At 35.9% G+C, this 22,823-nt stretch overlaps 1 protein-coding gene across 1 annotated transcript; it reads left to right on the forward strand.

Moving 5' to 3' along the window:
• Positions 1 to 535: 535 nt before the first annotated feature.
• On the forward strand, positions 536 to 1,741 carry LOC149235443 (enoyl-CoA delta isomerase 1, peroxisomal-like). Its single transcript, XM_089461394.1, has one exon. It carries the CDS (start codon positions 730 to 732, stop codon positions 1,435 to 1,437), a length of 708 nt encoding a protein of 235 aa, XP_089317520.1. The 5' UTR covers positions 536 to 729; the 3' UTR covers positions 1,438 to 1,741.
• Positions 1,742 to 22,823: the final 21,082 nt, after the last annotated feature.

Consider the following 22,823-nt stretch of genomic DNA (forward strand, 5'->3'; position numbering starts at 1 on the left):
AGGTTACAGTTGTCAAACTTCAAGATTTTGGGTGCTCCAGAGGTGCTCATTCCATTTCCACCATCAAAACCATGATTCAAACACTACTACTGCCATCAAAAACATGATTCAAACACTACTACTGCGAGATTTTTTGAATTTTTTTTTGTCGGATTTTGACCACTTTTGACTGTCAAGGCAATTCCTCCACCTCGGTAGACGATGCCATTTAACTTACCTAAAAAATTATGAGAAAGAAAATTTTATACAAGAATTTATAGATGATATATATCTCAATAAATATGTCACATATTGAGATAAGTGTGGAGATAACATGATGTATAGAAATTGATTCATTCATGATTTTTATTTATGTATTTATTTTTAATTTCGATCAATCTAAATTTTCAATTAAACCAAAATTTTTTTATTGTTTAAAGAATAGCAAAAATTTAATATATATTTGTGTGAAATTTAAAAATATTAAATTTATTGAGAAAAATTACAACGATAATCACATCAAAATTATAATAAATCTCCAATCCTATCCAATCATGCTCAGTTCTTTAGATTTTTCGTGAACGAAAATGGACCAGTTTAGGTGACACAGAAGGTCTGGATTGGGCACGTAGGTGGGCAATTCTCATGCTCAGTTCTTTAGATTTTTCGTGAGCGAAAATGGACCAGTTTAGGTGACACAGAAGGACTGGATTGGGCACGTAGGTGGGCAATTCTCCTACTGGAGCGAAAATGTGCAGTCTAGAGAAGAGAGGAAGGGTGTACATCCTCACTCTGTTGGGAGACGGAGATCACAGGTTCAATCCCTCCTCCATGGACGCTATTTCTGCTGCACTACAAGAGGTCCAGGATTCCCAAGACGCAGGGACCCTCGTGACCACAAACCAGGGCAGATACTTTTCAAACGGCCTCGACCTTCAATGGATCTCTCAGAATCCGGATGTCCCCTCGAGCACACTCCGGATCAAGTTTGAAACCCTGCTAGCCTCCTTCATGAGGCTCAGGGTGCCCACCATCGCCGCAATCTGTGGGCACGCTGCGGCCGGGGGTTTCATGCTGGCCCTGGCGCACGACTACAGGTTCATGAGAGGAGACCGATCTGTGCTCTACATGAGCGAGCTCGACATCGGTTTGAAGTTTTCCAAGGGTTTCATGGCTGTCATACGGAGCAAGCTCATGCCCGGAACCCTAAGGGATGTGGTGTTGGGCGCCCGCAAGTTTAGTGCTCAGATGGCTCTGGAAGGCGGGATCGTGGATTCTGTTTACGCGGACTCGCCTCAGACGTTGGAGGCCGCCATTAAAGAAGCTCAGAAATTGGCAGGAAGGGGTTGGAAGAAGGAGATTTACAGTGAACTCAGGTTGGGGGCTTTCCCTGGCGTCCTTGAAGAGCTCGATGCCCATGAGGATCCCTATAATTTTCCCCTTTCTTCCAAGCTCTGATGATGGGCGTTTTGGTTTCCGTTTGTATATGTAGCGTCAGAGGTTCGAATCCCACATTAACTATGGGATTTGAGTTTGATTGCTGAGAGTACGAACCTTTGGTCTTAATAATTTGGCGGTGTCTCAGCTTCTGGCAATTATTGCTGACAGGTATGCAGGGATGCACTGCCGTCTGCATAATCTCTATTTATATTTATACGGATTGCTGGACATCGATAATTCTATGAAAATACAGTGACATCATTAATAGGCTTTGGTTCTGTTTATATTCCATTTACAAATGAAATCATATGAACTTGTCATATTTTCATAGCGTAGTCTAACATTCATGGATTCGATTCAATGTTTGACAGTTATCTTTTTACTTTCCAGAATCCAGTAATTTTATTCATAATTCAGTTATAAATTACTTTAATAATTCAGTTATAAATTACTTTAATGGTAAATTTCCATTGTAATAAAAGAATTTAGAAAACTGAATTTGGTGGTTGCTGTTTTTTGGTTTTTTTTATAAGTGGAGAAATCGTGACGGGAGGAGCTAGCAGCTTTCAGGGATACATAGTTTTGCTAGAGATTGGATCACAGGACCTGTAAAGACCAAATTTTTCCACCTAACAATTGGACGGCATCCTCAGGACAAAAAAAAAATTGCTGATATAAGTGGCTAGCATTAAATCGTAAGGGGATTGAAAGCTGCATTTAGTTTGGTATTGAAAGCTGCATTTAGTTTGGTATTGAAAGCTGCATTTAGTTTGGTAGGGTTATTTATTTGGATTATCTTATGGAATTTAGGTTTAGTTTCATAAGGAATTATCCAACAATGAAATTGCTGACTAGTACAAATGGAATTACATAAGTGAAGATTTAGTTTCATAAGGATTTATTTAACAATAAAACGAGTTGGTTTTAATTTCAATTAGAAGGGCATATATTCATGTAGCCCTTCCATAATAAAAAGTTTGAAAAAAAACATTTCAATTGACAACAGTTATTATTTCTATATTTCATTTTCAATCAAATTTATTTCTATTAAATAAATTAAATTTCTAAAATTAGATGGCAAGTAGAAAATATCACATTATGACAGACATCAAATAGATAATATAGTCAAATCTAAAAATACACATTCACATAATAACAAACTTTATAAATTGTGTTAATTATTTTCAAAATGAAATAGTACATTTTGTCCCCAAAACAAAGGTGTACTTGAGTGTTTTCTCCTATCATGTTCCATGTATCTCAAATTATACAGATTTAATAACTCAAATTATACAAGTATAACAACTCAAATTATACAAAAGTCTATATATTTAATATCCAAATAGCATAAATAGAAGATTCTTGTCATCAAACTTTTGTGTTTTGCTATTTTTTTATTTTTGCCTTAATCTTTTATCTCTAACTAGTGTAAATAGAAGGCTTCCATTTATCAGAATCTTGCATTTCTCTATCTAATAGAATGACAATTTGTAGAAGCCATGTGGATCTATAATTTAGAGCAACATGAAAAGATCTACAAAAAACGTAAAAATAGAAGACAAACTAGTCAAATTGTAAATGGAATTGAACCAATATTTTCCATGCAGATGGAAAGTGAAATATAGACCAATGCCAATATGGTATTTCTTTATCATTACATTTATGAAGTGTTAAGCTGTCCACCAAGCTTTTAATCTATGTCGTAGGGTGGTCATGGATATGATTTGCTTTTGAGGTGGATAGTGATCCACTACTAAGGTTGAAGTCTACTGTGTTAATCTATCCACAATGGTTCTATTCTAACTATGGTCTTACCCAATGAATGGAATAGGTTTTAATGGAAAGGTAGTTAGTGCACGTCATTTGTTGATTATGATATCACTAGTGAAGTCGATGGAGTGAAATTAGAGTGAACCATTGACTAGGGTTCCATTAGCTGCATTGTATGTCCTACAAGGATGACATGAGTTTTGAAGGGATAAGACTGAGTGCCAGTCCCAGGATGTAGTTTCTTATGGTTTATTTTAACCAAAAAAAATGAAATATATATGAATGAATAATGGGGTGAGAGTTAAGAGTCAAAGCACGAACCGTGACTGAGAATTCCTGTCGTGGCTAAACTTGCAGCGGAAATTGGTTGACGAATATTGCCTTGAATCTGTAAGACCCGCGGACTGCACTCAGGCTCGTCATCAGACTGGAAAATGAAACTTGGCTCGGGCTCCACCCATACTTTCAAGTGAAGACGAGGACCCACTTTCAAATCTCTGGTAGAGTTTTTCCCAGTGGACACATGCATTTTGGAACATGACCAACCTCTTGTGGGTTCCCTCTGGTTCAAGAGGAACCGAGAATTTACCTAACACCTTTCGTAAGTTCATGCTGTAGTTCAAACCTTGGCAGCTCATATAAACCATAATCTCCAACTACATATTCGAAACCATGAGGCAAGAATTCTTGGAAAGCTTCACCAACTCGGAATACTCCAGATGAAAGCTCATCTCCAAGTTTTGGGCATCAAGGGTAGCGACATCGACATAAATGAGAGGAATCTCCACTATCTGGATCATGAATTTATCGAATTTAATCTCTCAAAAACAAGGAAATCTTGAAGAATGAATGCCTATTATGGTGGGTTTGGAAGCCACGGGGATTGTTAGTGCCAAACCTCCCTCCAAAACCTTCACGAATGGGGATGGATCCATTTGTACCAAAAAATAATGATCTTATGGTGTCATCAAATCAAATCATGTTGAACAAACATGGTCTCTAGGCTTTGTGGAATAAACTCTTGTAGAGATATATGATTAATTTTTCCCACATATATACATGCTAGAATAGTTTTCTAGGTCGACCTATCTAAGTGACTAGACATTTGGTTTCCACACAGGTTGGAGGAAAAGGACCATCATAGTGGTAACTCTATACACCAACATAGCCAATTGTAAATGTAAACTTGAATTGCCCACAAATTCTGCCCATCGAGCCATTATCTCATCACCTCACATGTTAATATATTGTTTTCCTCCCTCCTCCTCCCATTAAATATCAGTTATCACACATCAAGTGTTCGGGCCATTTTTTGTCCCTCACCTCTATACCAAAGCATATGCCAGTGCCACTCATTCATTTAAGTAAATCCCTTCACCATAGCATTATGTAACTTGTTGCATAAAGGATATGGTGAAACTTTGGTATTTACGTAAAGAGTACTGTGGAGTTTGTACATTGCTAAAACAATTTTAGAAATGAGAACAAGGAAACCATGGGATATCTGGCATTATTTAATTAAAAAAACAATTATAAATAAAAATTAACATTTCTTTGACACCTAGTTTTAGCTTCGCACTTCTAGGACATGTTAGACCCCTCTTGAAGGTTTGTGAGATGTTCAATTTTGATCAATGTGTCTAGTGTCAATGGTTCCCCTACCACAAGTTGAGTGCTAGCTACATGTATATTTTTATGAGGTGATAATTTGTAGGCCAAAAAATTCAATTGCTTTAGTAATAAGTGTTGTTGAGCAGCTTAGTTTCTATCACTTAAAGTGGAAATTATGCTTTCAGAAAAATTACAAATTGATATATGGAGTGGAAAAATTAATTGCATACTAAGGAGTAAGAACTTGCATAAATTTTGGTGGGTAGTAACCACTAATAAGTCTATAAATTTACCTTTTTTATTCCTACTTATTAAAGTGTTGAAGAACACATAAATAATGGTGGACACTAACTCCTCGTAAGTATATTTATTTACATCTTGTTCCTATCTCCCTTTTATGAAAATATTTACTTAAATTATGGTGGGGAGTAACTAATAATAAATATGTTATTTAAGTGAGCATGAACTACTTTTAAAGATTTTAATTTTGGGTGGTTTTCTTATGAAGCTTAACAATAAAAATAATTGCACAAATATCTAAAATTCATTGCATAAATATTGTAACTATCTAGAGATTATGGCAAAAACAAATCTAAAGCAATTATCCACATGGCCTTGTATTTTGCAAAGACAACAATAAGACTTTCAAACTATGGTCCAATCAAATGTATAAAAAATATATTTTTAATAATATTAAAAAGTAAATATTTGTTTTTTAAAGTTAAACATTGTAACTTGCAATGGTTATTAATAGGTATATCCATTGCTAGAGTCTTGCCTTTGGCAAAGACTTATAAGAAAATAATTTTTAAATTTTATGAATTTTTTCAATGATTGGAATTTTAATAATAAAATTTTATTTATAAAAAATTGATTTAAAATAAATATCAAATTTTAAAAATAATAATAAAATAAATTTTAATTTTATATTAATTTAAAAAAAAAACAATGAAATTTAATTTCTTTTCATTGTAGAAATCATAGTTTCGAATGATTATCTTTTTAAGTGTAACATTTACCAAAAACATGTAAACATATCTAATTTAAATAATTAAATGTTGAGATTAATGTAGAAACAGTTTAAATCGAACCCTGGATTAGGATTTTGTTCCTGTTTTATAGGATTCAATTCAACATCCCTAAATGTATGCTTGTTATATATATTTTGCATGTAATGTATGAATGTTAGAGCGTGTACTGCACAGGCAGTCTTACAGGTGGTGTTTCACACCTGTAAGCTGCTCAGTTGATTAATAAACTTGATTCGTATTTTTAAGATGGTATCAAAGCAAAGCTGCAACAATACCTTTACAACAAAACTTAAAACTTCAGAATGACGATGGATCTAAGGAGGCAGATGCGACATTGTATAGACAATTGGTTGGGAGTCTAATCTACTTGACTATAACTAGATCTGATTTGGCTTATGTAGTCAGTGCATTTAGCCAATTTATGTCAAAGCCCCTTGAGAGCCATTGAGTTGCAGCTAAAGGTGTTTTAAGGTATCTCCAGGGAACCTTAGAATGGTTTCAGAGCTACAGGGCTAAGGAACCCTGTAACCTTGAGTGGAGGCAGAAGTTTGACTGGTGCATTTGGAGGGCGATCAACGTGGTTATAAAGGTAATAGTTGCACCGATTTCACCTCTAGCCTTACGCGTTTTTTGTTGGCCAGAATGACGCGAGTGTGCATTGAAAAATCGCGCCGACTTTGAGGTGAAATTGCTGTGTGTTTTTCTTTTTTTTTTTCACTTAGCACTTGCCAAGATCCCCCACTGCTACACTGAGCCCGAACTGTAGAGGCAGGGGCGAGACTGCGATTTACAAAGAAGCTGTGGATTTCTGCTTACGCCGACTTGAATTCAGTGGGGTGAATCCTCTGCTGGCCGTGGAGGAGGCCGCAGGAGGCGAGCTTGAGGCCGAGTATTGATCTCAGGAGGACGCATGTATTGATCTCAGGAGGAGCGACGTTCACGCGGGAGGCGGAGTAGGCGTTGTGCAGAGGCAGCTTTCGATCTGTGGTGGATCACTGGAGTGTGAGCATCATTGGATCGTGGTCGAACTGCTGTGGAGTTTGTGTGCATCCCAATCCTTGTTCGAGTGTTGTGAGTGTGGAGAAAACTATCTTTATAGGCTACGAGGATCATTGGGATCGCTGGTGAAGCTTGGCTCAGATCGATACCAAAAATTGAGCGAATTGGTTCGGTTGCAGAGACCAAAACGTGCAGCTTGAGTGGATTGCAAGCTTCAAATCTAGTAGTGTAGCGTCAAGTTCCTTCACGCGGGAGGCCACACTGGTATTTTTTTCTTGATGTTTGATTAAAGTGAGGTCGAAATACATTTCGAATGGTGGATAAGAGAATTTCTATTGGAATTTTTTTTAAAGTTTTTTAATTAAAGGTTTTTCAATTCTTTAATTAAAAAAGGAGGGGGCTCGTTATTTAAAAAGGGGTGATTATTTTTAAGGAAGGAATATGGGGCTCTTTATTTAAGCTCTTTATTAAAAAATTCAAGTTTTCTTTTAATTCTAAAGAAAAGGAGGGGTTCTTCATTTGAAAAAGGGGGGCGATTAGAAAAAGGAGGATCTGGGCTCCTTTTTTTTTTGGATCAGGCATTTGAGACAATTGTTTTTTTAGAAGATCCGAGGTTGTTTTCTTAATTGTTGGGGTTGAAGTTTTTTTATTATTCATTCAAGATGAATAACCAATTAGCAAAAGCATACCTCAATGAAAACAACAAGATAGATGGATCCAATTACTTCGGTTGGAAATTCAAGCTGCAGACCTTGCTTGATGGGACACAATGTATGGATGATTGTGAACAATGATGAGGTGAAGCTGAACCTCGTTGCAGGAGGAACAATAGAAACAATCCAAGACTGGGACAAGCGGGAGACTAAGGCGAGAATGCTCTTGAAATTATCAGTCAAAGATTGCATTATTCCCCATATCCGTGATTGCAACACTGCACTAGAGATATGGAAGACGCTCAAGGATCTCTATGAGGTCAAGAACACCAATCAATTGTTGTTCTTGAAGAGCAAGATTCTCTCCATCAAGATGGAGGAGAATGAGATAGCTGTAACATTCATTTTGCGGATCAAGGAGCTCAAGAACAAGCTGGGTAATATCGATGAAGTCATGTCAGATACAGATCTGATCACGATTATCATGAATGGTATGGATGACGAGTAGAAAAATCCCCTGTGTTTGAAGAATTGGTAGGGATCCTGATGCAAGAGGAGGAAAGACGATTGACTCATAAAACTCAGAGTTCATATATGGCCTTAATGGCGAAGAGGAAGCCCTTCAAAGGAAAGCAAAATGCAGCATAGAAGAGCAGTGCAACCCCACAGAGAAAGATGCCCCCACCTCAAGGTACATCTTTCAATAGAAATGACTTTGCGACCAAATGTTTTTATTTTGGTAGAACCAGCCATATAGCTGGATATTCCATGAAGAATAAGGTTGATGAAGGTCGGAAGAGACATAAACAACATGCAAGTTGTTTTGTTGATGATGAACACAGTCAGAACATTAAACTGTTCATATCTGATTCTGCACTTTTGGCTAAGGAGGATGAAGCAGATACCTGGTTTGTTGACTCAGGTGCATCCATCCACATGATAGGGAACAAACAGTGGTTTGAAGACTTCAAAGAAACCAGCAGTGGAGCAAACATCTATCTTGGTGATGATAGAGGGTATCAAATCAAAGGTTATGGTAATATTCATGTTGTTTTCCCTGATGGAAATATTAGACATATCTATAATGTGATGTATGTACCAGGGATCAAAAAGAATATGATCTCTGTTTCTACTATAACTGATCAAAATCTCAAGGTAGAGTTTTATAAACCATATTGTGTCATTAAAGACCTATTGGATTGTATGAAGCCTATTGCATCAAGTATTCATGTGGGAAGATTGTATAAGCTAAATGTCAAAAGCGCACCACATCATCCATTGGCATCATCTGCCATGACTACAGTGGACTTATGGCACTAGAGGTTCAGCCATATTAACTTCAATGATCTGCTGTTTTTATAGAAAAGAGGTATGGTCGAAGGTCTTCTTGTTTTAAAATCTGCTCATATTGATTGTGATGCATGTGCATTGGGAAAGTTGCACTAAGATGAATTTCTTGTAAATCCTGATAGAAAGAAAAGAGATATACTCGAGCTAGTACACATAGATCTACGCGGGCCTATGTAGACAAGATTGTTAGGCAGTGCATAGTATTTTTTACTGTTTATTGATGACTATACTGGATTTACTTGGGTGTATTTCTCAGGAAGAAGAGAAACACTTTTGAATACTTCAAGGAGTTCAGAAGTATGGTTGAAAAGCAGACAGGTAAAAGCATCAAGATTCTTTGCTCGGATCAAGGGGGAGAGTACAAGAAGCTTGTGCACTCAAATAATGCAACGATAATGGGATACATTAGCAGTTTACGGTACCCCACACTCCTCAAAAAAATGGGGTTACAGAAAGGAAGAACAGAACCCTTGTGGAGTGTGCTCATAGTATGTTAAAAGGTAAGAATCTTTCTAATAGCTTTTGGGTTGAAGCGATTAATACTGCAATATATCTAAAGACTAGGAGTCCAAAAAGAAGTTTAGATTTCAAAACTCCTTTTGAAGCTTTATTTGGTTATAAGCCTGCACTTAAGCATTTGAGAGTTTTTGGCAGCAAATCCTTTGCCCATATCCCAAGGGAAGATAGAAGGAAACTTGACTCAAAGGCCATCAAATGTATTTTTGTTGGGTATTGTACAAAATTTAAGGCTTACAAACTATTTAATCCCTCTAGTCATAAAGTTTTTGCTAGTAGAGATGCAATGTTTCCTGAGCAGGTTAATGATGGAAGCCATGAGAATGCTAATGAAGAATGGCATGTGCCCTTGTTGGTGGAAGAAGGAAGTGATGAATCAGGTGACAACAATGAGCAACAACAGATGCAGCAGCGACAACAACAGGAAGGGAAAGAAGATGATGTAGCTGTCAAGCCAAGTCTAGAAAATGATGATCAGACAAGGTTTGAAGCTACTCCACCACTCATGAGATCAGGTAGGAAAGCTCAGTTTCCAACAAGATATAGGAAAAATGCTTTTATAACTAGTATGATGAATGTTGTTGAACCCTCTAGTTATAAAGAATCTAGTCAATATAGTGAATGGAGGGCTACTATGGAAGAGGAATATGAATCAATTCTCAGCATCAAAACTTGGGATCTAGTTAAACTACCAAAGGCAAACAACTCATAGGATGAAAATGGCTATATAACCCTAAATTTAAAGCATATGGGAGCATAGATAAGTATAAAGCTAGGCTGGTTGCAAAGGGGTATTCGCAGCAAGAAGGCATAGATTATGATGAAACATTTGCCTGTGTAGCTAAACTAAACACAATCAGAATGATAATTGCTTTAGCTACCAAACACCATTGGATGATTCACTAGCTAGATGTTAAATCTGCATTTTTAAATGGGGACTTAAAATAAGAAATCTACTTAGTGCAACTTGAGGGGTTTGTCAAACAAGGGGAAGAACAATTAGTTTGTGGGTTGAAGAAAGCATTGTATGGACTAAAACAGGCACCCAGGTCATGGTATGACAAAACTGATTCATTTTGCTTTGCAGCATGGTTATAAAGGAAGCAAAAATGACGCTAATCTTTATACCGTGTTTGATAAAGAGGGAAGGATTGTTTTGATTTCTTTATATGTAGATAATCTAATAATTACAGGGAATGCTAATGATCTCATTAAAGAAATCAAAGAGAAGATGTCACAAGTTTTTGAGATGAAAGACCTTGGAAAGCTACACTATTGTTTGGGTTTGGAAGTCTGGAGGGATTCTAGACAAACTTTTTTGTCACAAAGTAAGTATGTAAGGAGCTTACTGGGAAAGTTTAGAATGGATCAGTGAAAAGATGCAGCAGTACCTTTACAACAGAACTTAAAACTTCAGAATGATGATGTATCTAAGGAGGCAGATGCAACATTGTATAGACAAATGGTTGGGAGTCTAATCTACTTGACTACAACTAGACATGATTTGGCTTATGCAGTCAGTGCATTGAGCCAATTTATGTCAAAGCCCCTTGAGAGCCATTGGGTTGTAGCTAAAGGTGTTTTAAGGTATCTCCAGGGAACCTTAGATTTTGGTATTGTTTACACTGATTCATGTGATGTTAGATTGACAGGTTTTTGAGACTCTGATTGGGATGGAAATGTAGATGACAGAAAATCCATAACAGGCTATGCATTCAGCATTGGATTTGGGGTCATTACATGGAGTAGAAAAAAGCAGAACACAATATCCTTGTCTTCTATAGAAGCTGAATATCAAGCTATGTGTGCAGCAACATGTGAAGTAGTTTGGTTGAGGAGACTTCTCCTTGATGTTGGAGAAGAATAGAAGGTTGCAACAATGATGAAATGCAAAAACCAGAGCTCCATCAAAATTGCAAATAATCCAGTATTTCATAAGAACACAAAGCATATCAATACACAGTTTCATTTTGTCAGGGAGAAAGTTCAGTGAAAAGAAATCCATATTGAGTATTGTAATAGTTGTGACAATGCTGCTGATATTTTTACCAAACCTCTTGGTAGAATCAAATTTGAGTTCTTTAGGGAAGTGTTAGGCATATATGTGAATCAATTTCTCCATTAAGGGGGAGTGTTGAGATTAATGTAGAAACTGTTCAAACTAAACCCTAGATTAGGATTTTGTTCCTGTTTTATAGGATTCAGTTCAACTTCCCTAAATGTGTGATTGTTATATATATTCCGCATGTAATGTATGAACGATAGAGCATGTACTGCAAAGGTAGTCTTACAGGTGGTGTTTCACACCTGTAAGCTACTCATTGATTAATAAACTTGATTCATATTTTTAACATTAAAGTGAATCACATGAAAAATAAATTGAAAAGACGGGTTTGAATGATTATCTTTTTAATGGTAACGTTTACCAAAAACATGTAAACATATCTAATTTAAATAATAAAGTGAATTACATGAAAAATAAATAACATAAATGATCATTTGACACATTATATTGAGGGAAATATGTGGATAATATTTTTAATTTAGTGTTATTATGGTATGCTTGTTAGAATCACGATTGTCGTCAGACCAAAATCCGCAAGTATTAGTTCTCACTACAATTGCCAGAGTTAGGATCCATGAGAGACAGTTAGTCCATGTTGCGAAACACACGGGAGTGTTCAAAAAAATGTCTAATAATCTCCCCCCAACACCAATGGGGTGAGTTTCGAACTCGAGCCCTGTTGCTCTAATTACTTGTTGGAATCACGATTGTCGTTAGATCGAAACCCACAAGCATTAGTCTCTGCTACAATCGCTAGAGTTAGGATTGACAAGAGTTGATTAGTCCATGTCGCAAAACACACGGGGAGTGTTGAACCCAATGTCCAACAATGCTAACTAATGTATTTTAAATTAAATATTTTTTCTTAATAAGTGGCCATAAGTTTGCATGGAGAACCATAGTAGTAGCCCTCCATAAAGTTGAGTCAAGTCCTATTTATTAGATTCAAAGTCAATGGAGGTTATATTTATGGGTGGCTAGGTTGGTACTTGTAGAGGCTATAACTTTCTCAGAGGTGACAATAGGCATGTATCATGATGATTTAGGTCATGTTTCTTGAACTTCTCAAGATCTTATGTATGTTGATGCAAGCCTAATAAATTAAGCAGTAATTTAATGAGGGATATTTTGGTTTTGTCTAGGTATATTGATTTTGTCTGAAAATCGATATGACTTTGGGAAAATTGTAGTATTAAGTTGTTGTTTTTACACAATCCAAGTGAATTAAGAATTTTCCAAAATATTAAATCTATTTTACATTCAAAAGTATAATCTAAAAGACAAAACATCATACACCATAAACTAATTCCATAAATATATTACTCTTTCTCTCTCCCCATCTCCAGGTCTATACTAGGGAGATTTGTTATGGTCTATACTAGGGAGATTTGTTATTAGAAACATGATATTATGTATGTACTAGGGAGATTTGCTATTAGAAACATGATACTATTTCTATACTAGGGAGCTATGTTATCGGAAACATGACAGGGGCTTCCATCATAGGCAGAAAACAATTAAGAAAGAAAACCGAATGAAAAACATCATTTTCTATGGTCATTTCCAATAATGAATGCTTAAACCGTCTCTATGGTGATTTCTCAAGAAACGATCCTTCATATCTTGTCATTTCGCAACTAAAAACATGAAAATATTTTGCACAATCATGATCCCATAAATGTTTAGAAATTGTTATTAGTTATTGTCCACACCTACTCTCCATTCTCGGTCAGTATCGGCGCAATTATGTAAATAGGTGTTACTTAAAAATGTTTTATTCCCACCTTCATTATAACCTCATTGCCATTTAATTAATTGAGTAATCACTTAGAACCCACCAATGAAAGAGCCCAAGTGGGAATGACAAGTTGAGTTTAGGGTCTGTTGATAAACTTTTAATTCCTTAGTCAAATCCTTGGAATAATCTATCATGAGTGCTTAGTCTCTACCTTTTGAGCATCACTATATTCAAGTGACCTTATGATATATGGGTTAAAACCTTTATATAATTTATCATGATTGGGATTGAGATGATTTGTCAAGACGGTTGAGAGGTAAGTCTTACACTTTTCTTATTAGGGTTTAAATTGCTATTGAGATTTTGGTCTATTGTGATATGGTTAAAGGAGTAGATGCCCTTTGAGATAGAGATTCACTTGAGATGCCTTGGCCTTTGCTAAGTCACAAGTTATTGATGTATTTGAATTACGTATTGTTGACCTACAAGCTATTGGATATACTCTTAAGTTATAATGACAACTAATTAGTTTTGTGTTGAACCTAACCCATATTACTCTTTAAAGTTATATCTATATATCTCTCTCTCTATATATATATATATATATATATATATATACGTAACTAGATTCTTGACTTTCAACCTCATTAAATCTTACACCTTAGATATATTGATCAAAATCTTATGATAAAGAGAAGTGTAACAAAGGAACGATATCGACTTAGAGATCTTTCCACTCTTCTTTACCCTCAATGTTATTAGAATCTTGTTTCTTCTATTATGCAAAACTTATGACTCCATTTGTTGTATCATTCTTGTCCTTTATTAGTCCCTGCCTCGCCAGGGACTATAGCAATCGCTTCGCAGTCAAAGTTCGTTGACCCTTGATTATTTTGCGGAATTTTTGTAACTTTAACCAAAGTTTTGGGAAAATGATGAATATTCCTATTTTCCTGTAAATTTTAAAACAATTTTGTAATTTTTAGAAATCTTATTTCTATTTTTCCATTGATTGAGGGAGCATCGATGTGACATAATTTCTTTGGTGGAGGGAGATTTATTTTGGTATTTTTTAGTGCCTAGAAAATCATTTTAAAATTAAAAAAAAGGTTAATTTTGTAAGTGGTCATTCCGTCGGTGAATGCTCTAACACTGACATTGATACAATGCTCTGAGAAAGTCCTTTACATAAGCGGGGGGTTGGAGGGGGGATGGGTTTGTTGGTGAGTACTTTGACACTGACATTGCCACTAACTTTAATATAGGTATTGCTAGTGTGTTTACCTCTTATTTCATTTTAAACTTTTACAGATTCAGTTGTGGGGGAGAATAGGTGCATAAAGTTGTGAATCTGTGCAAAGAGAAGGATGTGCGGGAGAACGGGAGTGTAGAGGGAACATTGCAGGATTGAAATTATTTTAACTTTAAGCAAAAACTTAGTATCCAATATTGAATGAAGTATCCTTTTAATGTGTGTGAGAAATAAATGTTGTGCAGGAGAATGGGTGTGTGGAGCAAGGAACATAAACTTTCATTTGCAATGTTTTACATTTATACATACATTTCCTCTTTGCACACTTCTTCCAGATACCTCTCCATACTACATATTACTCAATTAATTAGTAGTTTTGGCTTATTAAAGTTTGGAGCATGAAATTTTTGGTTTATGTGTATATCAAATGTGAAATAAGGGTGGGTGATTAACACTATCTGAGTTGTGGAAAAATTGCTTTGTCGATGATTTGATATCTTCGACGTCTTCGATTGTTTAAATACTAGAAACAATGAATCTTGGTATTCATGGTTCCCTAATACTATGTGCATTTTTGATTTCACATTTGTGAATTAAAAAATTCTTATCCAATATAAATGAAGTGTTTTTCTAATGCGTGGGAAAAAGAAGTGGTGTGCGAGTGAATGGGTGTGTAGAGCAAGGAACAAAAAATTTCTTCCACAATGTTTTGTATCTTCGCATAAATTTTTCCTCCGCACTCTTCTTTCACACCTCCCTCCCACAAACAATACATATTAATCAATTAATTAGCGTTTTTTTCTTATTAAAGTTTGGGGCATGAAAAGTTTGGTTTACGTGTATATCGGGTGTGAAATAAGGGTGGACGATTAACTATCTGCACTACTATGTTTAAATGCTTTGATCGTCTAAAAGTTGTGTCAAAGTGGAAACAATGAATCTTGGTATATACGGTCCCCGAATACTATGTGAATTTGTGATCTCACATTTGTGAATTAAATACTTATAATCAGATATAAATGAAGTGTATTTTTAATGCATGTGAGGAAGAAGTGTTGTGCAGGAAAATGAGTGTGCAAAGAAAGGAACAAAAATATTTTTCCCTCAATGTTTCATATCTTTGTATACAATCCCATAGATCTTTGTCCCGCATAACACTACATATTAATCAATTAATCAAGGAACAATGTTTTTCTCCTGTAATGTTTTGTATCTCGGCATACATTCTCATAGAATTATTTCCCGCGCAACACTAGATATTAATCAATTATTTGCAATGCTTTTGTGACATTTAGTGAATGTGTTGGGGTGGGATGGGAATTATATTTGATAATGAACATAAAAATTGGTGTTATGGACCTATTGGCTATGTTGAGTTCGTATATTCCATTGTCAAGAATTTTTTTGTAATGGAATGACATGTCGTTTCGCGAAACATACAAGTGATGAAGACATAGATATACCTAAGTTGGCATGAAATTGGTCAATGAGGAAAAGCATTGGCCAAATTGTAATCATTAGCGAGGATCAGGACAATGAAAAATCTTGATGCGAGCCTAATCTCTGATACAAAAATTTCATATTTATTTAATTTCGTATATTTCTGTGACTTAGGGCACATACTTGTATATGATGTGTCCCATGTAACATATTTCACACACAAAATAGTAACAAGTGTTTATTATGCAAGGAAACAAGAAATCTATAGTTAAACGATATTGGGAATGTTGTTCATTAAGCATATATTTTTAAGCACAAAGCATAAATGGATAGCTAAGGGAGGAAAGAAGCTATTTGCAGTGACACAATTAACTCATTTTCTCATATCGATAGGAAATTTCACTAGTCGACTGCGTATTAGTGGTATTTGGAGGAGCAGAGTGTGCAAATAATTTTGATTGTTTGTTTTGCTAATGATGTTTGTTTTCTCTCTATAGAATGCATTTAAAAATTGGGAGTATTGTTATAGCTTCTATTGCTTCACATAAAATTTTATGATAAAGCTGGTGTTGCATAAGATCACATCTTTGACTTTCAATTGGGCCTGAATGGCATCTCTAACTATCACTTGAAAAGTGAAAAATTATAAACATAAAGCTATTGGGATATAATATTAATTCACTATTGATGACAAATTAGTGTTCATGAAGTGGCGGGTCATGACAAGGGAATAAGTCTATGTGACAGATGCATAATTTCCAGATGGCTATGTCACAAACATGTAGTATGATGTTCTTATTATTGATATCTAACATAGGTTGGAGATGCCATCCAGGATCAATTGGAAATTGATGATATATTTTTCAAAAAATCATGAATGTGAAAGACAACAAATGCTTCAACTATCGCAGTTCTTGCTTTCGTATTCTATGATTATTCTTAAATCTTGAAGCATTTGCCATGAGTTAAGTTCATTTTTGGTTACAATCTATCGAATGCAGAGCCTATTCTTTGTTACATCAATGAGAGATGTGAAATATGCAAAAGTGTTGTGTGGAAAGTGCGAAAGTGCAGGTGTCTATTCCACATCTTCTCCCCTCCGTACATATTGGCTACTTCGCAAATTTCTTCCACACACTTTCATTATACAAGACAAATTTTTTGTACGTTCATGAACTCTTTTTAATGGGATTAATTTTTCAACTAAATTTTATTTAGGGGTAGGTAGTCTCTACGCAAATTTCATCCTCACACTTCCATTTCACGCAACACTTTTTCGGTGCATTCATGAATTCTTTATTGATGGGATTAATTTTTCACTTAAACTTTATTCTGGGGTAAGTGTCATTAAGTAGGTTGATAGTAGGTTGTGTATTTTTGAGCAACTATGAAATATGGTTGACAGATAAGAGAGCAAAGTAATTTGCAATGATTGCCGAACATTGTATCTGTCTTTGAGGTTTTTGATTTTGAAGAGATTGTAATGTTTGTTTCGCTTTGCATTTTAATTTCCAAATTTTCAAGTGTATATGATCTTAGCACTTTTGTTACCAAAATATGGTAGCCATTCCTATTATTCAAAGTTCCATATCAACTCTTATTTTTTTGCAACTAAATGCTTGTGTGTCCAGAAATATGTTATATGGATAATATCATATCCAGTGAAATAAGAAAAAATCATCTCAAGTAGCTTGAAAGAATTGAACATAAATCTATTGGAAAAAACTATTAATTCATTGTTGATGGAAAATCAGTATGTAGGTGTGAGGGGGTGGAGATAAATAACTGATAACTTTTTGTTCATTATTTCGTATTTTGATCAATGCCTATTTTTGTCTATGTTCAACAATTTGTGTTTTTTGGGTACGTGGTATATGATGTTCCTTGTTATTGATAGTTAATACAGGTTGGAGGTGCCACTCAGGCTCATTTGGAAACCAAGGATGAACTTTTCAAGAAATCGTGAATGTGAAAGATAGTTGTCACTTCAATAATTGTGGCTCTTTCTTTCACATGTCGTGATTATTCGCATCCAATATACATGTAAACCAAAATTTTCATGCCATAGGCTTTAATAACCGAAAACCACTGATTAATTGATTAATATGTAGTGTTGTGTGGGAGGGCAGTGTGTGGGAGAAATGTGCAGAGGGGGAATGTATGCAATGTTATAGAACATTCAGAAGAAAGTTTTTGTTCCTTGCTCTGTACAAACGGCTTTAATGTGTTGTGAAAGTCAACTTTGCACCCTAGCTTTCAAAACTGAACATCATGTTATACAGAAACCAAATTTGGTTCAAATTTTTTGTAGTCTGATATCAAATAGAATGAATCAACATTGACATAGTGGTGGGGAGCAACTCAGCCATCAAGTTGCTTCATAGTATAGGTATCTGACCACGTCTTCGCAAAATATCTATTTGCAGTTGTTCTTGCACGTTTTTCAATTTACAATTATTATTGACATCCTTTAAGATAATTGTTTATGATCACAAATAATTACTTTTGTTTCCAAAATTTGGTAACCATTCCTGTCATTCAAAGTTCTAATTGAACTCTTTGCCTTTTGCAACTAGATGTCTATGTGTCTAGAAATATGTTATACAATGTATAGCATATCCAATGAAACAAGACAAAATTAGCTCAATTAGTTTGAACACGTTGAACATAAAACTATTGGCATAAAATATTAATTCATTGTTTATGAAAAAAAAATTATACAAGTGTGAAGAGGTGGATACAAATTAGGGTTCAAGATTTTCAATTATAAATGTAGTCAGGGAATACTTCATTGTATTGTGATAACATTTTGTTCAGTATTTTATATTTTGATCAGTGCCAATTCCTTCCTATGATAAAAAAATTTGGGTTTTTTGGGTACATTGTATATGATGTTACTTGTTATTGACAACTAACACAAGTTGGAGATGCCACTCAGGCTCAATTGGAAAATGAGGATGAAATTTCCAAGAAATCATGAATGTGAAAGACAAACACTACTTCAACAATTGCAGTTTTTTGTTTCGTATGCTGTGATCATTCACATCCGATATACACGTAACCAAAATTTTCATGCCACAAACTTTAATTAACAAAAATTGTTGATTAATTGATTAATATGTAGTGTTGTGTGGGAGGGAGGTGTGTGGAATAAATGTGTAGAGAGAGAATGTATGTGGAGGTACAGGACATTCTAGAAATTTTTTTTGTTCCTTTCTTCACCTAAGTAGCTTAAACGTGTTGTGGCAGTCAACTTTGCACCCTAGTTTTCAAAACCGTGTTAGGTTATTCGTAAATCAAATCTGGTTCATGATGCATGAGCATCACTCCCTATTTTGGCTCCAACAACAAATTTTATAAATATTCCATAACCGGTTGTGCTTATGTGTCCCTAGAGGGACAACTATATCTATTTGTTCTCTTTTTTATTTGTAGATGTGTCCTTTCGTGGGATACTTGTTCGGTTGGTTAACATTCTCTTCTCGAAATATTAAAATAGTTGTTGTTGGATCCATGTCCATGTTCAATTAAAGGATCCTTATTTTTATATATATGTTGTATATATATGTATCCTCAGAGGCTTCATAGGCGCAAAGGCCAGAAGGAAGGAGAAAACTATTTTCATGTTTTATACCTGGAGTAATTTATTGTATGTCAAATTTATATTGAGTTAAGATGGGTTTTGAAGTTTGATTTCTTTGAATCGTAGTCATGTATTAATTTAATTGGCTCAGGGTGAATTGGTAATGCAAGCTATACCCTTTTAACTTGGTGAATAGTATCCAATGTACATATTGGAATGATGTAGTTTTATGCTAGAAGGGTTGAGTTGAACCTTTGCGTTTTCAAGCTCCAAGGGTGAGCTTCTATTACAAGACTGAGCACAGTATTAAGGTAACAAAAATCATCAGTGAGAAAATATGCTTAAGGTAGGGCTGTCGATTGTTGGACTGAGTGTCAAGATGGTGGGATCATAATTGGGTTTTAGTACGAAGCCTTCACATTTCACAAAATTCGTGAGCCTAGTCCCGACTTTGATTTCGTATCGTGGGCCCTCTAGGCAGTCGGAAGTCGAGGGTTCATTCGCGTAAAGGTTTTGTGGATAAAGGAAAGTTCAACCACAATCGAGTTTGACGTATAGTTGGGAGGTGCCTTATTGATGGATATGAGAAGGGCTCGACTTCGACTCACCTTGGGTATCGTGTGTGGATGGTTCTTTTAGAAGTTTTGGTTCATGTTTTTTTTACTTAAAAAAAAAAAAGGAAATGGACTAGACGAGATTTTCATTCCACACAGAAACCATGGAATAAGTGTTGTTGGGTGAGTTTAAATTTGTATATACATATTGTATGGACTTTGGGGATAGTGTGTGGGCTACCCCTTTAAGTTCTATGACTTATTTAAAAGAAAAAGGGGGCGGCTGGGGGGCGCTCCGAGGAGGTATTCCCTATGGAAAATAGTCGACCAATAACGTTGGGAGTATTTAAAAAAAAAAAAATAATCGACCAAGAACGCCAAAAGTATTTAAAAAAATAATAATAATATCGTTGTGCATTTAGGAAACAAGAGCGGAAAATTTAAATCCACGCTCTATTGCATTATTTGTGGTATCAGGGTGTGATTTTGAGCTTTGAAAAGGCTTGCAAATGCAAGCGAGTCTAAAGAAGTTGTTAAGAGCATGTTGCAAATATACTACCTAGAAGAGGAAGTTTAGAGGGGCATGGAATGGACGATTATTGGAGATTGGAGATGATGCATATCCAGACAAGGATGAAGGTTTTGGAAACTGCTAAGAGACGAGAACCTAGTGCAGGAGACATTAGTGAGAGTGAGGACACAAGTTCTCAGGAAGAGGTAGAAAGAACTCATGGAAGAGAGGAGACAAATGAATAGTTGATTAAGCTGGTCACCAAGGTCGGGTCGAGACAAAAAATGGAATTAACAATATATGAGGGTAATTTGAATGTGGAAGAGTTTTTGGATTGGATCAACACCCTGGATAAATATTTTGACTATGAGGATGTTGAGGAGGATGAAAAGGTCAAATATGATGTGACCAGGCTAAGAGAGCATGCAACACTATGGTGGCATGAGTTACAGGTAGAACAGAGGGAAAAAGGAAAGACAAAGATTAAAAGTTGGGATAAGATGGTGGATAAATTCAAGAGAAAATTTATGCCCAAGGATTACCAGCTGGATTTGTTTAGACAACTACAAAATCTGAGGCATAAGTCTTTGACGGTGAAAGAATGTATAGAGGAGTTTTACAAGCTAAATATAAGATCAGGTCACATTGAAGAAGATGTGGAGAAGGTGGCAAGTTACATAAATGGACTAAGATTTGAACTTAAAGATGAAATTAGCCTCTTACCCTTATATACTATGGAGGATGCCTATCAGGTCGCACTGAGGGCAGAGGAAAACTTGGCTAGAAAGCATAGCCAACTCAACAGAGGAAGGAGTCTAGATAGAGTGAAAGGGTATCTCAATACAGGAAGACCCAGACTCCAAGAGAAGAAGCGAGAAGTTCAAGCAGTCAATCTCCAAGAAGAGGAGAATCAAAGGGCAGAAGATTTTTCCCAAGAGGTAGAGGCAGACACAAGGAAGTTAGATGCTACATATGTGGAAAGGCAGAACATTTGTCATGGAATTGTCCTGAAAACAAATCAGCAAGCCAGAGAGGAACGCATGTTGCAGAAGTTAGGGATTAGGAATCAACAATAGCAGTAAAAAATGAAACCCCTGAGTTGGGTGAGTCTCTAATGGTGAAGGGGATTTTAATTAAAGGAGAGAAGGTGAAGCAAGGGCCAACACAACAAAGGAATTTGTTTAGAATGGTTTGCAAGTCCAAAGGAAAATGTTGCAAAGTAATTATTAATAGCGATAACACTAACAACTTGGTTTCTATGGAAATGGTGGAGAAATTAGGGCTAGAAAGGATGACATATCCCACTCCTTATTGGGCGACATGGTTGAAAAAAGGACATCATATTTTGGCCATTGAGAAGAATAAGGTGGAATTCTAAATTGGTAGCTACAAGGATGGGGTGTTGTGCGACATCATGCCTATGGACATTTTCCATGTCTTATTAGGAAGGTCGTGGTAGTATGACAAATGTGCTATTCATGATGGGATAAATAACACCTACTCTTTCGAGAAGGACAATTGCAAGCACGTGTTATTACTGTTGGCTTATTGGGGCCTGACCCAGGTTCAGAGTTAAGTTAGCCAAACTAATCCTGATACTATTGGCCCTTTTGGCAACAGTTGATGGAGCCTAGACTGAGGTCTCACCTGAAGTAGTATGGGAGGGTGCTAGAACCAGGTTTCCGCACCCTGGAGATGTCCGATGAGTTCAAGTGGTCTGCAGTTTGACCCTGCGCACATGTCGCTACATGCACTTTCCCGTACCTCGCAGCCTGAGATATTTTCTTCATGCAGCCTTACTCAAGGGTCGAACGCTGCGCTTCTACATTATTACCTAAGACTTCACTGATATTCCATTGTTAGTTGATTAAGTTAGCCTAATTTCATGCTTTAAGTTATACTTAACAATATAAACCATTCATACAGGTGCGCGGAATAAATAAATAGTATATTTGTAATTTATATCAAACATGCATTAACCCAAGAACAAATACACAAATTGGTAACAAAACTTCTCTTTATTAATTTCTTCCTCAGTTACAGATTCGACTCCGCCCTGCGCACTCAACTACGGACTACTAGGCCTCTGCGCACTCAGTTGCAGAGCCTTCTCCTACTCTACGACCCAAAGATGCACTTAGTCACTTAGACTCTTTCCTTTCTTCTCTTCTTCTTCTACTTCGCTTTCTCTTACACTTAGAGCCTCGCTCTATTTATACAATCCCATGGTCCATGGACCATGGTTATGCCGACATTACATTACAAAACTAGGGCAGACAACCCTGTGACTCAAACATACTTCCGCACTCGCAATTTGTGGAGCTTTACAAC

Source organism: Pinus tabuliformis, chromosome 8 (assembly GCF_031772625.1).
Source record: "Pinus tabuliformis cultivar Carrire ecotype Pingquan chromosome 8, CPIR1, whole genome shotgun sequence".
Classification (NCBI taxonomy): Eukaryota; Viridiplantae; Streptophyta; class Pinopsida; order Pinales; family Pinaceae; genus Pinus; species Pinus tabuliformis.